The 14,041-nt window shown below is 37.8% G+C and overlaps 1 protein-coding gene across 2 annotated transcripts; it reads right to left on the reverse strand.

Annotated features, from left to right (window-relative positions):
• Positions 1-708: 708 nt before the first annotated feature.
• pyroxd1 (pyridine nucleotide-disulphide oxidoreductase domain 1) lies at positions 709-13,260 on the reverse strand. Of its 2 annotated transcripts, none has more exons than XM_042511241.2 (13): positions 12,941-13,260; positions 12,749-12,829; positions 12,374-12,493; positions 11,145-11,273; positions 10,750-10,823; positions 10,119-10,315; positions 9,912-10,009; positions 9,684-9,786; positions 9,468-9,583; positions 7,256-7,378; positions 6,318-6,455; positions 6,050-6,129; positions 709-4,188 (listed from the first exon to the last, which is right to left on the reverse strand). In XM_042511241.2, the coding sequence occupies exons 1-13, from the start codon at positions 13,016-13,018 to the stop codon at positions 4,149-4,151; spliced, it is 1,377 nt and encodes a 458-aa protein (XP_042367175.2). In that variant the 5' UTR covers positions 13,019-13,260; the 3' UTR covers positions 709-4,148. The 2 variants fall into 2 exon arrangements, with proteins under 2 accessions (XP_042367175.2, XP_042367173.2); XM_042511239.2 differs by having other exon boundaries at positions 6,040-6,129.
• Positions 13,261-14,041: the final 781 nt, after the last annotated feature.

Genomic DNA, 14,041 nt, shown 5'->3' on the forward strand with positions numbered 1-14,041 from the left:
GCACCGTAGGTGGAGCTTAGGCATTAAAAACATATAAATGTGCAATTCATGTCAATGTCATCCTAAACACTTATGATAAATAACACAAATAAAGTCATAAGACAAGATCTAATCAAATACATGACCAAAGATGCTCTATATTTCAAAATTAACAATGGTAATTTAAATCGATAGTCCTTGGTGGATACAAACAAGCGGGCACACGTAGCGCACTACGCCTCTGACGTCACCCCAGTAATCTATTTGAATGAAATGAGCTTTGTGTAAAAGTCCGTCTGAGCATTTCAAATGTCAGAGCTGTCAAAGCCCCTGCACTGACACACAGAGAGTAAATCCATGTTTACTCAGGTTAATCCAGTTTTCTAGTGTCATACACACTGTTGATGCGTTTGCTACAAAGGAAAAATGGCAAAAGTTAATGTTTTAGTGTATACAGAAGACTGCATTGCCAGGTATTAGTGGTTACTGGTGGAGTTAAATATCTACTTATTTGTCATATCCATCATTCGTTGCATAAGTACCCAGTCTTATTAATGCAGTAGCATCATATAATGAAAGTCTTTACACATGGATAGATTACTGAAGGGGACTTTCCAGGCTCAGGCCTAGGGGCCCAAAGTGCACAGCCACCCTCGCAAAATGTCACTTAAGGCAGGAACTTTAAATTATCAAAACAAAAAGGAGAGACACAAAAAGACCACAAAGAGATGCAAAAGAACTGCAAAGAGACACAATATAACTGCAAAAATGGGTAAAACAGCCACAGAAAGACACATAATGACAACAACGAGACACAATATGGCTTAAAGAGAAACAGTGACCACAAATAGATGCAAAGGAACTGCAAAGAGACACAAAAACACACAATGAGACATAAAATGACTACAGAAACACAAAAACACTGCAAATAGAAAGCCATTAAAATCAGCATAACAACCACAGGGTTATACAAAATGAACATAAAGAGACGGAAAACACACAAAACAACTGCAGGGAGACTCAAAAATTCTTAAGAAAGAGACCCAAAATGACCCCAAAGAGACACAAAAAGACCTCAAAGATAATGCAAAGGAGTGACAATTACACACAAAATAACTATAAAAACTGGCATGACCACCACAAGGAGATACAAAATTACTTCAACAAAACACAAAACAACCACACAGAGAAACAAAATTACTACAAAGTGAAAGAAAATTATCATAAAATCAGCACAACTTCTACAATATCTGTGATTTCACATATTACATGTTACAACAATTCATGTTATGAACAATTCAGACCATAATGTTAAAAAAAATAAAAGAGGTCAATTGCAACCTGCAAACCCTATGTGCAGCCTATATTTAAAAAAAAAAAATCTACTTGAGGAAAGACTTCCTGAGAACCCCCATTGCAGAGGCTTAGCCCCTCTAAATATATAAATCTAAATATACTTTATATCAATGGTGACAACCCTGGTGTATTTCCATCTTGACCATAGGCCAGCTTGACCGTGTAATGTCCACGTTGGCATCCAGTTCATGACATCTGGATTGTTGCTTGGCAACACTCTGTGCAAAACATTACCAGGAATCTCATTGCACCGATTGTCCTACCCTCCATGTCCATCGGAGATTTGAATTTTATCTTGTAAACAGTGCTTTGCTCTCTGCCCACACAGGTGCACACTTACACTTGGGAGAGCTTCCCAGTGCAATCAGCTGGTCATTTGGGAAGCGCCAGTTGAGTTAAGTGGAGGGTGTCGTCTTGTTTTATTCATTTTTATGGCTCTTATGTCGTCAGTCTCTTTTGGAAACTTGTCCTCCACAGTTGTAAGTTAGGGAAAATAACTACAAGTCCCTCTTTCCCCCTCACTACTTGCAGGCTTATTACTCAATAGCTGTCATGCTACTCATATATATTTTTACTCATTCGGCACAATGTTCAGTTATTAAACACACAGAGTTGCCATATCAACCTTTATCAGCCAATGGTAGCAGCTAAATCAATGTTGGTGAACCACTGACCCAAAAAACACACACTCATAAAAGACAAACCTACAGGTAAACTAACACATAGAAATGGGTAATTGTTTGCAGTCTTTTAGTCATTTATTTTGTGCTTGTGGTGATTGCTATTTCCACTTAACTTCTAAGGTTTCTTGTTCTTTAAAATGTGGACTTTTAGGGGATTTTCAAATAGCAGCATCTCCAAGAGCAACATATCCAGGGAACAATGGACAGCATTGTGCAATCCTGATAATGTCTATTGTTATAACGCCTGCTGAGGCACAGGAGGAGCCGTAGTTGCTGTGTAGGATGAAATTTGATCAAGAGAATCAACATAGCAACAAAAGGATTGTGTTTCTTTATCACCATGTATTGCTGAACATATCCCATTCTGAGGAGTAAAATGGTGTCAGTGTCTCATAGCTGCAAGTGTTTCTCATTTAAGTTTATAAAATGACGGGAAAAAAAGGGAAGCAAATGGCTTGGGCGTTATCACTTCTAAGTCATATACTGTATATGTATGAAATTTTTAAGAAGGTATTAAATATTACATACCATCCATGCCTAAGCCTTATCTAAACACATCAATCTAGTGCTAATTTAGTACACTTGGTTTTGAAAATAATTTATTTTAAAGCAAAAAACTGTTATTTACAGGTGTCTTAAGAGGCAACTTCAACCAGCTCTGTGTCATTGCAGTGTGTGCAGTGTTAACTGCATTCAATTTACCTATTGAAGTCAGAGGTCGGAGCTGGAAATGACCCAGTGGACTGCAATCCAGTACAAATTGGAAAACCAAGATGTCGTTAGCAATACCAGTTCTAGCCAGCGTAGCCACTATTAGGAATATTAACTGATAAAAGGTTACGGCAGCTTTTTTAACGCCACTCTGATTGAAGTTCAAGACCAATTTTCTAATGACCAAAACTGAAGGACAATATTATTTTGCCCAAATGTTTACTGTAATATAAAACATAACTGGTTTTGTCCAGTGAAAAAGTTAAATTATCTACTTCAAATGTTGCAAAAAACCCAACCCTTTTTAGAGTGGAACACACTAAAGACAATGAAAATATTATACAGTCATAAAAGTACCTATTTGGTACTTACCAACAAAAGGGAATTATCTGGTATTTCTGACTGGATTTAGTGTTTCTCAATCTGCATGTGAGATTCCACTGATTGGATTCCCATCATGACGTGTTTAAGAAAAGGAATTTATTAAATTATTTCACAAAAAAATAGATGTTACCAATTATTTTGAGGTTTTTCAATGCAAAGCCAGAAAAAAACAATTCAAAAAATCCCACTTCGCATGTCTGAAAGACTTTTGAAATTTTAATTTAAGCCAATTTCATTCAAAGTAAGGCCTTGTTTTTAGATTAATGAATTCAATACCCTAAGACTTTTTAAGGGTCACTGGGCACCTTGTGATAATAACGCATTAAATCATATTTTGGGCATTCAAGCACCATAGCAACATGTCCACATATAAAAGTTGGGCAATAGCGTGTGTATGAATGTTTTAGTGAGACACAAATAAGAGAAAAGTGCTAATTAACATTTTACTGCTACAGCTTTCACTACTGTTGATGCGTGGAACAGCCATCCTGCATTTTGAGGTCAGGGTTGGTGAGGTTCATCCAACTCAACAACCCCAAGACTTCAGGGGACATTTCAGTTAAGATTATGTGACTGAGAATTCAAAACTTCTGCTTTCTAAGTGCAAATGAAATGCACCACGAGTGCAGAAAAACAGTATCTGGCTTTCACCCATGATGCAAGCACTAGCAGCAGGGGTGGAGGCCAAACAACGTTCATTTGTACACACTGCGATGACACAGAGCTAGTGAAAATTGGTACAGTTTCCCTTTAACATCAACCAAATAATTGCTACAACTTCATCAGACAGCTGTTTCTCATTGCCCCTAAAAATCCGACACACCCATTAACTTAGAGATGATAGAAACCACATTTCTTTCTCATGCCATCAGACATTCTTAAGGCTCCATGTATTCCTGTATCACACCCTGAACGCTCAATCAAAGTAGTCCTCTATGTCAATGTCAGGGTTAAGAAGGTCCTCGCCGTACCGGGTCAGATCCATCTGGTTGAGGATCAAGTTCTCAAAGGTCTCCTCCAGATCTGTTTCCCCGATCAGCACCGCTCCCGCCATCCTACCTCCACTGAGGACAACCTGGAGCAGAAATGAAGGGGTTAACTGTCTGAACGTGAGGCTAAACATGATTTCTTCACTGTTGAATTAAATCTCAATAATGACAAGGAGACACATCTGCAGATATATCTACTAAAATTCCCCCCCAGACAGATTTTAATGTATGTAAAATATTTTGTTTAATATTGTTTTCCCACATGAATAGTAAACTAAAGCCACAGCCTCACAGTTATATGCCTCCGCAAACCAGTCAAGTTGCAATTACAGTTTACATCCATGTCGGTGAAAACATGGATGCTTCACACACATCTTGAACCCGGCAGCACAGATCTGAATCTGACCCGAATTATGGCGCTGAATAATGGCCAGAGGGGTGTGTTTGCAGAACAATATAAAGTCATGGCTGACCTGCGACCTTTTAGATATAAATTGTCATCACTATCATCTTGTCCTGTTAGACATTGATGGAAAATTTCGTCACAATTAGAGTATGAATTCTTGAGTAACGTGTTTTGTGAGGTCACAGTCACCTTGGGTCCAAGTGGACGTTAGGTGCCATTAAGAAATTCTGGATTTGGCTTCTGGCCCGCCCACCACCGCTGCTTGCTCTAGGTTAAAAGAGCCAGTTGCGCCAAAATGGCCAGCGTTATAGATGACATCAGCTAGATTTATACTTGTTTGAGCAGATTTATCAGAATGTTGATTGCAGTTAGCAACTTTTATTTGTTTTTGTTGTTTGTTAGCTTGTAGGCTAACTGGCAGTGGCTGACGCAGCGTTAGTGGTTGTGATATGTACTATAATATCTGCTACGATGGTACAGTGTATATTAGGTGTAATTAGATCTGTGATGGACATTTCAGGTTTCTTTGCTGGAATTTGCATTACGGGCAGTAGCTGGTTTTTATATTAGTGATGTATCTAATCTAGTTTGACCAGCATATGTTTGTATCTCAGATTATACGGAAAAGCATGCACATCGCTCCTTTCAGGAGAGGAATATGGAAACACCACTCTAGTGACAAACTTTGCACAGATAGAAGTCAGTATAGTTAAGGTCACTTAAGGAAACATAAACAGCGGAAAATACATTTTTGAGGCGAAGGGGTACTTAAGAAATAACCATCTGATCCTGTTTTGCTTCTGGCTCATTCGCAGCATTAGACCGTACCCACAGTAAACAGTGGTTTCTTTCACATGGCTACAAAAATTCTAATGACACATTTTCTTGATGCGATTGGCAGCACAAGAATGTCTAACAGCATCAAAGCAGCATGTGACTTTAATACTGTTTCATAAAAGGCAGTACATTTGTGTGTGTAATAAATCCTTTTTTTGATGAAAGTGAATCAGTATTTAAAAATGAGCCACACATATGTTACACTGGTGCTGTTTAACCCTTTAAAACCTGGAGCAACATCACTTTTCTTTTCCTACTTTCAGACACCTTTGACAAGTATTTCAACCCTTGAACAAGAAGGAAATCGGTGCAAATTCTTTAATAAACATGGGAAAAGTGTCACTAAGCACTTCAGTAAGAAATGTGAGAAAAAGGGAAAAGAGAAAAAAGCTGGGGAAAAATTATATTTATAGCTAATTGTAATATTAACATATTTAAATTCATGTTACAGCATTATGGGAAAAAAGACCTTTTATGGGTGATTTCCTTATTTTTCTATGTGTTTTCTTGTTTGTTTGTTTTTACTAATTTTCATGTAATTTTCTTTAACTTTTTAAAATTATTATTATTTTTTTTTACAAATTTCTTGCTAATTTTTGGGTCATATCTTCTTTTGTTGCTCATTGCTTTCTTCCAATTCCAATTTTTTCAACACAACCTAGCAGAAGCACTTTGTTATCCACTACAGTATCACCTTGACGTACTCCTGGCCTTTGGTGACGCGCACCAGCAGCTCCTGGTCGGGCCCCAGCCCCTGCCCATTAAACTTCCCCAGCAGGACCACCTGTGGAAGGACCAGCAGACAGGAAGTTGTTTAAATGCACAGCTTGAATTAGACTGGAGGTAAGAGACAAGGGGGCACCAAGTCGCACTGTGAAATGACCGTAAAGGGTTTTGAAATATGCGCAGTAGATGATTAACATACTGGTTATTACTGGTTAAGCAACGCCCCTGCAGTAAAATGTCACGCACCTTGTAGTTGAAGAATTTGGTGATGTGTGAAAAGAGTTCGAAGCAGAAGTCCAGCTCTATTGGCTCAGACAGGACGTGCGCCGCCATGCATCGGCCGGCGTACCAGCCCATCTGACGGGCCTGCGTCCACAAACGCATCTGCATAAATAATACATACTATGTGAATTCAAATTATAGAGGAAATATGAAACTGTTTTTTAATTTCTATTAATACCTATTTCAGCTTCCCTGTTGAATGATATTAATTCAAATAGTTGGCTTATATTAATGCTGATAGCACACATCGGCTTTTTACAGGACAAAAAAGTTATAATGTATATTTTTACAGATGTGTGTTTTCATACTCATTTACAATGGCCTGCCCTAATAGCAAGTGCTGTGTGTAAATTCATTATCCAACGAATAAAAGGCTATCAGAGAAAGAAAGTTGGTTGTTGAGTGTCATTCCTAGGTTGTCAAATTACGATGCTTTGCAGATCAGTTCTACGATCAACCCAAAATGCAAAAATATTTGACAACCTGGGAAAAAAAAAAAATCAACTATCTTTCTCCAGATTTGCATACTGACCTTAAACTCAAGGATATCAAGTTTGTCTTTGAACTTCGGTGAAATATTTACAGTACACATGTTTAATGATTAATGACACATCAGTTTAATAATTTACATTTGTAAAGCGGTGAGCGTTTTAGAAGAACAATTCAACAAAATCAAATTGGTTTGAACTGGATTATGGGCAATGTGTTGGAATAAACAATGCACAGGATCTCTGCTTTGAAAGAACTGAAATTATCAAAATCATTTTCAGACGGCATCTTTACAACCCTAGTAGATATTCAGACACGGAGAATGACATAAGGAAAATAATCAGGCACTATCTGATGTACGTGAGTTTCTAAATAAACACAGGCTGATACAATCATTTGTCATGTTACTTTACCTGCTGCCACATCGGGCTGTGTTCCCAGCATGCAGTGCACACATCTCCTGCTGCATACACATCTGGCTCTGATGTCATCATGTGGTCGTCTACTTGCAGGCCGCCATCATCTGCGATAGCAAACTAAATACATGAAACCAAAAAAAGGGATCACCGTTAAAGCCACAGTTGGTTTTTGTCATATTGCTTAAACTGTCACTACATGCTGTACAAGTACATGAGACTAATAGTCTGTGAATGTATTTTAAATTCTTGAGTTATGGCCAAAAACATTTTTGTGAGGTCACAGCCACCTTTAAGCACCAAAATCTAATCAGTTCATGTTTAAGTGAACTTCCCTTTGAGGCATTCTTGAGATATCGCGTTCAGGAGAATGCCTGTTTCCTGCTGCTCTAGTCAGTGGGTCACAAACTTTCTCATTTTACAGCTAAACAGCACACTAAATTATTTTTCTGAAAACATTTGAGGCAAGAAATAGGCAATGCAGTAACAGAATCTTGATTCATATTTGGTCAGCACTGCTTAATTTTACAGTTTTATCAAAGTTTTTTCCATATTCACAACACAGGAGAAGTATAACACCCACTTCTTCTTGACAAACTCATGCAATACACAATTTACTCTGGTTTTTCCCAACTGCTGCAGTTGCAGCTGCTTGACGGTTTAAGCAAAAATGACAAAAATTTATTTTTATAAAAGTTACCAACTTCAGCTTTAATCTCTCGTCTTTGTGAAGTTACTGACTTTATAGATCTAAGTAACAGAGTGGAGTTTAGTTTGACCAACGAGTGAAAGTCATACAAACATTCTGATACAATAAGACACTGGTATTAAAATGATGTTTTGAGCGTTTTGGAGTGCCTTATGATATTAAAAACTGGATTTTGAGCAATAATTTGTGTCTGCACTAATCTTAAATAGGTGTTAGAGATTACCTTAGTGGGTCCTGATGTTAGCTGTTACCCTTGTGTGCTGCTAATCTTGACATCTTATAGTATAGTAAATTGTATATGTTGTATTGCACTTTGTATTGTGCAGTGTTTTTTCTTTTATTGTGTAAGGCATCTGTGCTTCATCAGTTGCATTAATTGGTATTTCATATTGTAATTTGTATTGTGCAATGTGCACCCACTGGTCTCTCTAGCGTAAGGAATCTGCACTGGTAAACTGATCAATTTTTAAATCTGTGTATTGTGTATTTCATACTGTTGTGCAATTTTCAGTTACTTTTTATACTGCAAGAAATCTGCATTGGTCATTTTAACTGTGCTGACTTTTGCATTGCACAGTGCATAAATAACTGCACATGTAACTTTGTCATAAGGATGTGGTTACTGTGTATACCGTGTTGTGTTTTGTGCTGTCTGGTGTGTGCCTAATATCCTCTGTTGTGTGGGACGTCTGTTTTTCTTCTGTTCCGTATTGTTACTGTATTTTTTGCGTCAGTCAATTCGTTTTTAGACTACAGATGGAAATTAGCATCTCACTAAATCTGGTGCAACTATGTTTTTATTGCTTATAAATGATCAGTGTCAACGCAGGCTGTCCTTTTTCTAAATTAAATAAACTAAACTAAATACTGGACACTGTCAACATGTAGTCTCATTAATATTCTTACCATGTGCAGTGTCTCTTGAGTTTTATGTGTTGCTATTGACAGTAATAAGAATAGACCGTAAAGGCATGTCATGAGGGTTTATTGGCAGGTATGGCTGCTAAGAGTCACACAGATCACATATTTTATTCATAGTTAAAATCAGACATAAAGATTTGGTCTTTGGTTTGTCTTTCAAAGCTGCAATCAAGTGCAAAAAATCTATATTATATTTGTGTTCACAAAAAGGAGAAAGAAAATAATATGCAAACTCTTTGCTTTAAAATGTCACTAATTTTGACACAATGTGCTAATGAAAGCTTATCTGTCCTTCAGTGACATCTAGAGGCCTTCAATTGCACTACTTAACATCAAACTTGATGCACATGAAGATGTAAAAGAAAAGAGAGCAAATTTTTCCTTTATATATGCATTCCTTGAATAAATGTAGTCCTTATTCACCATTTGATAAGCTTTACGCTTAATGTGACCATTTGAAGTCTCTCTCTCTTTCTCTATCTATCTGTACTGGTACTTATTTCTTTTTTCTATAATTCGTTATGGTTGGCATCAGAGCACCCCCCCATCTATTTTTTTTATATGGGTGAGTTTACTTACATTGTTGCCATGGAGAAATGGCTCAGTGTTCGGCACGACACCAGTGGCACTAACAACAAAATCACAGCCAAATGTTTTGCCGTTGGTGAGCTGGATGTAAACTGGCCAGGATCCTTCTGAAAGGAAAGCACAGCTCGCTGAGTGAGGAGTAGTAAGGAAAAAAGGGAGCGAGGAAAAGGATGAGTCCAGATTCGAGCAGCGGGGCGTGGTTCTCACCATTCTCGGGTCTGAGCGTTTTCTGAGGGGAACTGAGCAGCTCCTCAGAGGTGAAGATCTTTTCCACTTCACACTGGTATTCCAGTGAAACTCTGCGGGACACCTGAGCAGAGCAGCAGAGAGAAGAGACCCGGGATAAGAGGAGGAAGGTGTAACATAACATGAAGGTCAAGACATATGAAGAAGGTAACATCTATAGAAACAGACTAGCTGCACACACTATCTCACCTGCTCTGCTCCTTGTAGAACTAGTCCTTCATGCCAGTCTGGGCCAAGGGCACTGCCAGCCTCTATAGCACCAGAACCCTGCTTTCGAGCGTTTCTATCTGGAAATTCACACATAAAAACAACAATAGAATCACACTGCGACAGATTTTAGTGCTGCATAAGCAAAGAACAGAAAGGCACGTGTCACACTAAAGGTAAGCTGAAGACCTGCTGTGAAGGTCTGGGGTGCTCCGGGTGCTGGTTCCTCTGTGGTGTAGCGAGGTCTCTTACAGGAAGCAGCTCTTTGTGGTTTGTCCGCCTCCAATGACGGAATGAGGAACTGTGCCGCGCCGGCGTCAAAGAAGGTGTTTCCTATGGCCTTGTCCTTCACAGCCCAGATCACCTCGCAGCCCTCCACTTCATATCTAACCACAACATGTTCAGAGACCTTGAAGGACTGGACGGCGTAAAAAATCTCTGAATATGATGGTAATATCATATGAAGGGGTCTTATACAATCTCAGTGCTCTTCAGCTACATTACAATTACAATACAAACGACAAAGAACACTATCACACATTACGCCTCATTCACAAACACTGTGTAAGTACAAATCTGGGCTTAACTCCTGTATATGAACGTTAAAGTAGAAATCCGGGATTCATCACTATTTTCTTTTTTTTACTTTTTTCATTCTTTAATGAAGGCCTGGCAGTCTTAGAAAATGTAACACACACCTCTATTTAAATGCAGAGCATGTTAAAAGTACATACTAACTTACTTACTTACTAATACTTACAAATGCATGCACCTTTTAACTTAAGATTTTGTTTAGGCATTTTGGTTATAGTTTACTTACACTAATTCAAGAGCAATCCCTCCGTTGCCAACAACAACAATTCTCTTTGCTTTGGATAACCGCTTCTGAAACTCCTGAAACACAAAAACAAGGAAAACTGTTAAGCATCAATATCTGTGTGCTGATTAATCCCTGACTAAGGACAGGGTGTCACAGTAACTTCTTACATTGGTTCCACTGGTGTGCAGCACAGGTGAATTTTCACAGGAATAGAGGAAAGGATGAAAATACACACACAGAACAAAACACAAACAAAATGAAATTGGAGTATCTTATTGTCTGTAGAACAGGAAGCTTCTCGCCACTGTAAGAGGGTCTTACTTGTTAAATGTCTTAAGGAATCTCACACCTGCATGTCAATGACAATACACACATCCAGAGTGATGAGACTGTACCTGGGCGCTGTCTGTGTCCCGTATCCCCAGGACATAAGGGTTGTCCTGGGTTAGGAGTTTGGGTCTGCCCCCACTGCAGATACACAGCTTCTCATAACCAAAAACCCGTCCATCTGCTGTTTCCACAAACTGAGAAAACAAGGAAGAATGGAAAATAGTGATGAAATGTCACATAGAGCTTTTTGTTTCTCTTGTTCCTTTTCAAAGATCTGGGTTCAGTTTTGGGCATAAGACTTTTTTTTTTGTCGCATCAGTCCTATAAAACAGCACTTTGAACAAATGTTGTAACCATATGTCCACCAGGTGGCGATAGTAGATAGATAATAAACAACAAGAAATTGAGTCTTACTACAAAAATGAGCCATATGTGTCATTAATAAAGGTGGTTACTATAATTACACTAATGAGCTATTTTCAAAATACCAAACCATAAAATGAAATGATTTGGTTCATTAAAAAATAATCCAAAAACTGTTCAGAGTGAAAACTAAGTCAATCCAAGAAAGTCCCCAATTTCTCAGTTTTGAGATCAACAAAGTATATCTATCTATCTATCTATCTATCTATCTAAGTGTGCAAAGAACTTTTTTAGTACCAGAGCAAATGTGATTTAAGAGTTTCTTGGTAATTTCTCTGAACCAAAAGCAAAAAAAGAGATTAAAAGGAGATGTGTCTCTGTTAAATTTCTCTCTTAAAATGTGAAACAATGCCAATGTAACATTAAAAATATGTGACTAATTGTTGGTTTTCCAAAGAATGGCTTACAACAATATTTTTTTAAGGTTACAAGTCTGAATGATTTATTTTTATTCTTAAAAGGGTAGATTAAATTGATAAGAATGCAGGAGAGGCAAATATGAGCTTTTGCTTCTGCCTGAGCCGTTCCAGTCACTATTTATCACGTACACTGGTGATTTTGCTCATACAGTTTGTATTGTTTGTACTCATTGTATTATGTGTAATGACTGAATTAAAAAAAATACTGTAAATACTGAATAGCAGTCACTAAAAAGCCTTTGTTGAGATAGAAGCAGGAAATATCAATCTAAATTGTGTTGAAACATACAAATGTTACCAGAAGTGTTACAGTTTCTTATCAAATCTAGCATACCAAACCAGAAACAATACACAACTTCAAACAGAGCATTACATATAACAAAAATTATTGCATTTATACACAGCATTTTGATTTATCAGTTGCCACTACAGTCTGTAGAAGAGCTACTTACATGTGACTGTGTGTTAAGTGATTTGACAGCAGAGTGGATGACAGTAAGGTTGGGAAACTTCTCCTCTAAAACACTGGATGATCGCTCCTCCACATCAAACTCTTCCAGCGTCCTGGACACCTTAACAAGAAGACCAAAGCAGAAGATTAGTGGGTGCAAACTGAGCAGAATGACATGTGATTGACTAAATAATACAAAAGTATATTCAGGAAAAACAAAATAAGTCAAACTATAAAAGTACAGGCGTCCATGCATTCATTGTCTGGGAGACCAAGAGGGAAACAAACCCTCTCAGCCATTAGTGTGTATGTATAACAATGTTGCCCCATACACCACCATCATCATCATCATCATCATCATCATCATCATCCTGACCTGTTTATAGTTGGTCACCGCCTTGATATGGGGACCTGCTGTAATCAGAGCCACTTCAGCTGACGGAATCTGGGATGACAGCTGTCAATGAAGATTAATTTTTAGTAGTTAGCCACATAAGCTTAGTAACCTCGCCCAGGTTAATAGATATAATATGTAGATCTAACATGTTACTTAACAATTCATTTTCACCTGCTCAACACATGTCACACCGGCGATGCCACCTCCCACGATCACAAATCTGAATGTTTTCTCTTTTTTGTCTGCCATTCCTATGGGGAAATTGCTAAGCTAACGGTACTTAGCTAACACTGACTCCCTTCGCATTTTCAGTCAAAGCTGTCGCTATATTCTTTTATTTCTCAACGTGGACAGGCTTGATAAGTATTTAAGCACCAGCTGGTAATTCGCAAAAGTGTTCAAATACTTTTCGATAAGTCCAGTGATAGCTAGCTGGCCATACTCTCTTCAGCACATGACAACAGAGCACTAAAAGCAGCGTAACTTCCGTGTTTACAATTAACTACGGCAAGCAGCAGGAGCGCTTTTCAGAGCGTATGGGCTGTGCGCTTAATAAACTGAGAAACACTGTAGGTCCATGAAAGCAAGTATATATCTCATGCTGACGATAATATAACAATAGTAATAATGTGAAGTTGTTATGTAAATTCACTCATCTGCTGAAGGCACCAGCAGGTATGATTAACAGATGGAAAATGGAAAAATTTAGACTTATAAAAACCTTTTTTTCACAGCAATGATATACACACTAAGCATGGCGCACTTAATAGTGTATAAATACTTTTTTATTGTTATGAGTAAAACGCATGTGTTCAAAGTTCAACTTAACGTAAAAGTACAAAAGTGGGAAAGAAGAAGAAGAAAAGAAGAAAAAATATAGCCCAATTAAAGTACCAAAAGTAAAAGTAACAGTACTCCTTATGCAGAATGGCCCATTTCAGACTGATATTAGGATATATAGGATATTAAAGGACTGTAATTATTGATGCATGGATGTGTTTTTTGTTGTGTTTGGGGTTTTTTTTACATAGAGCTCATTTTAAGTACTTAAAATCCAATTTCATGCTGTTTATATAGAGATAATTTTAAGTAGTTTGTATGCTGTTCCATCGGTGTGTGAGTGCGTGTGAATGTATAAAAACATAAAAGCAGGAGACACCTTGTACAATAGCCTCGGCCATCAGTGTATGAATGTGAGTGTGAATAGGTAAATGTGAATCATAGTGTGAAAGTAACTAAAGCTGTCAGATCGATGTTGTGGAGTAAATGGGG

Source organism: Plectropomus leopardus, chromosome 22 (assembly GCF_026936395.1).
Source record: "Plectropomus leopardus strain MGB_pleo_1.0 chromosome 22, ASM2693639v1, whole genome shotgun sequence".
NCBI lineage: Eukaryota > Metazoa > Chordata > Actinopteri > Perciformes > Serranidae > Plectropomus > Plectropomus leopardus.

Coding starts and splice junctions, on each gene's coding strand:
- pyroxd1 (XM_042511239.2), bottom strand. CDS start 13,018: ATGGCAGACAAAAAAGAGAAAACATTCAGATTTGTGATCGTGGGAGGT. Junction 10,316..10,749: donor GGGATTGCTCTTGAATTAGT/GTAAGTAAACTA, acceptor TGTTGTGGTTAG/ATATGAAGTGGAGGGCTGCG. Junction 9,584..9,683: donor AACGCTCAGACCCGAGAATG/GTGAGAACCACG, acceptor CTTTCCTTTCAG/AAGGATCCTGGCCAGTTTAC.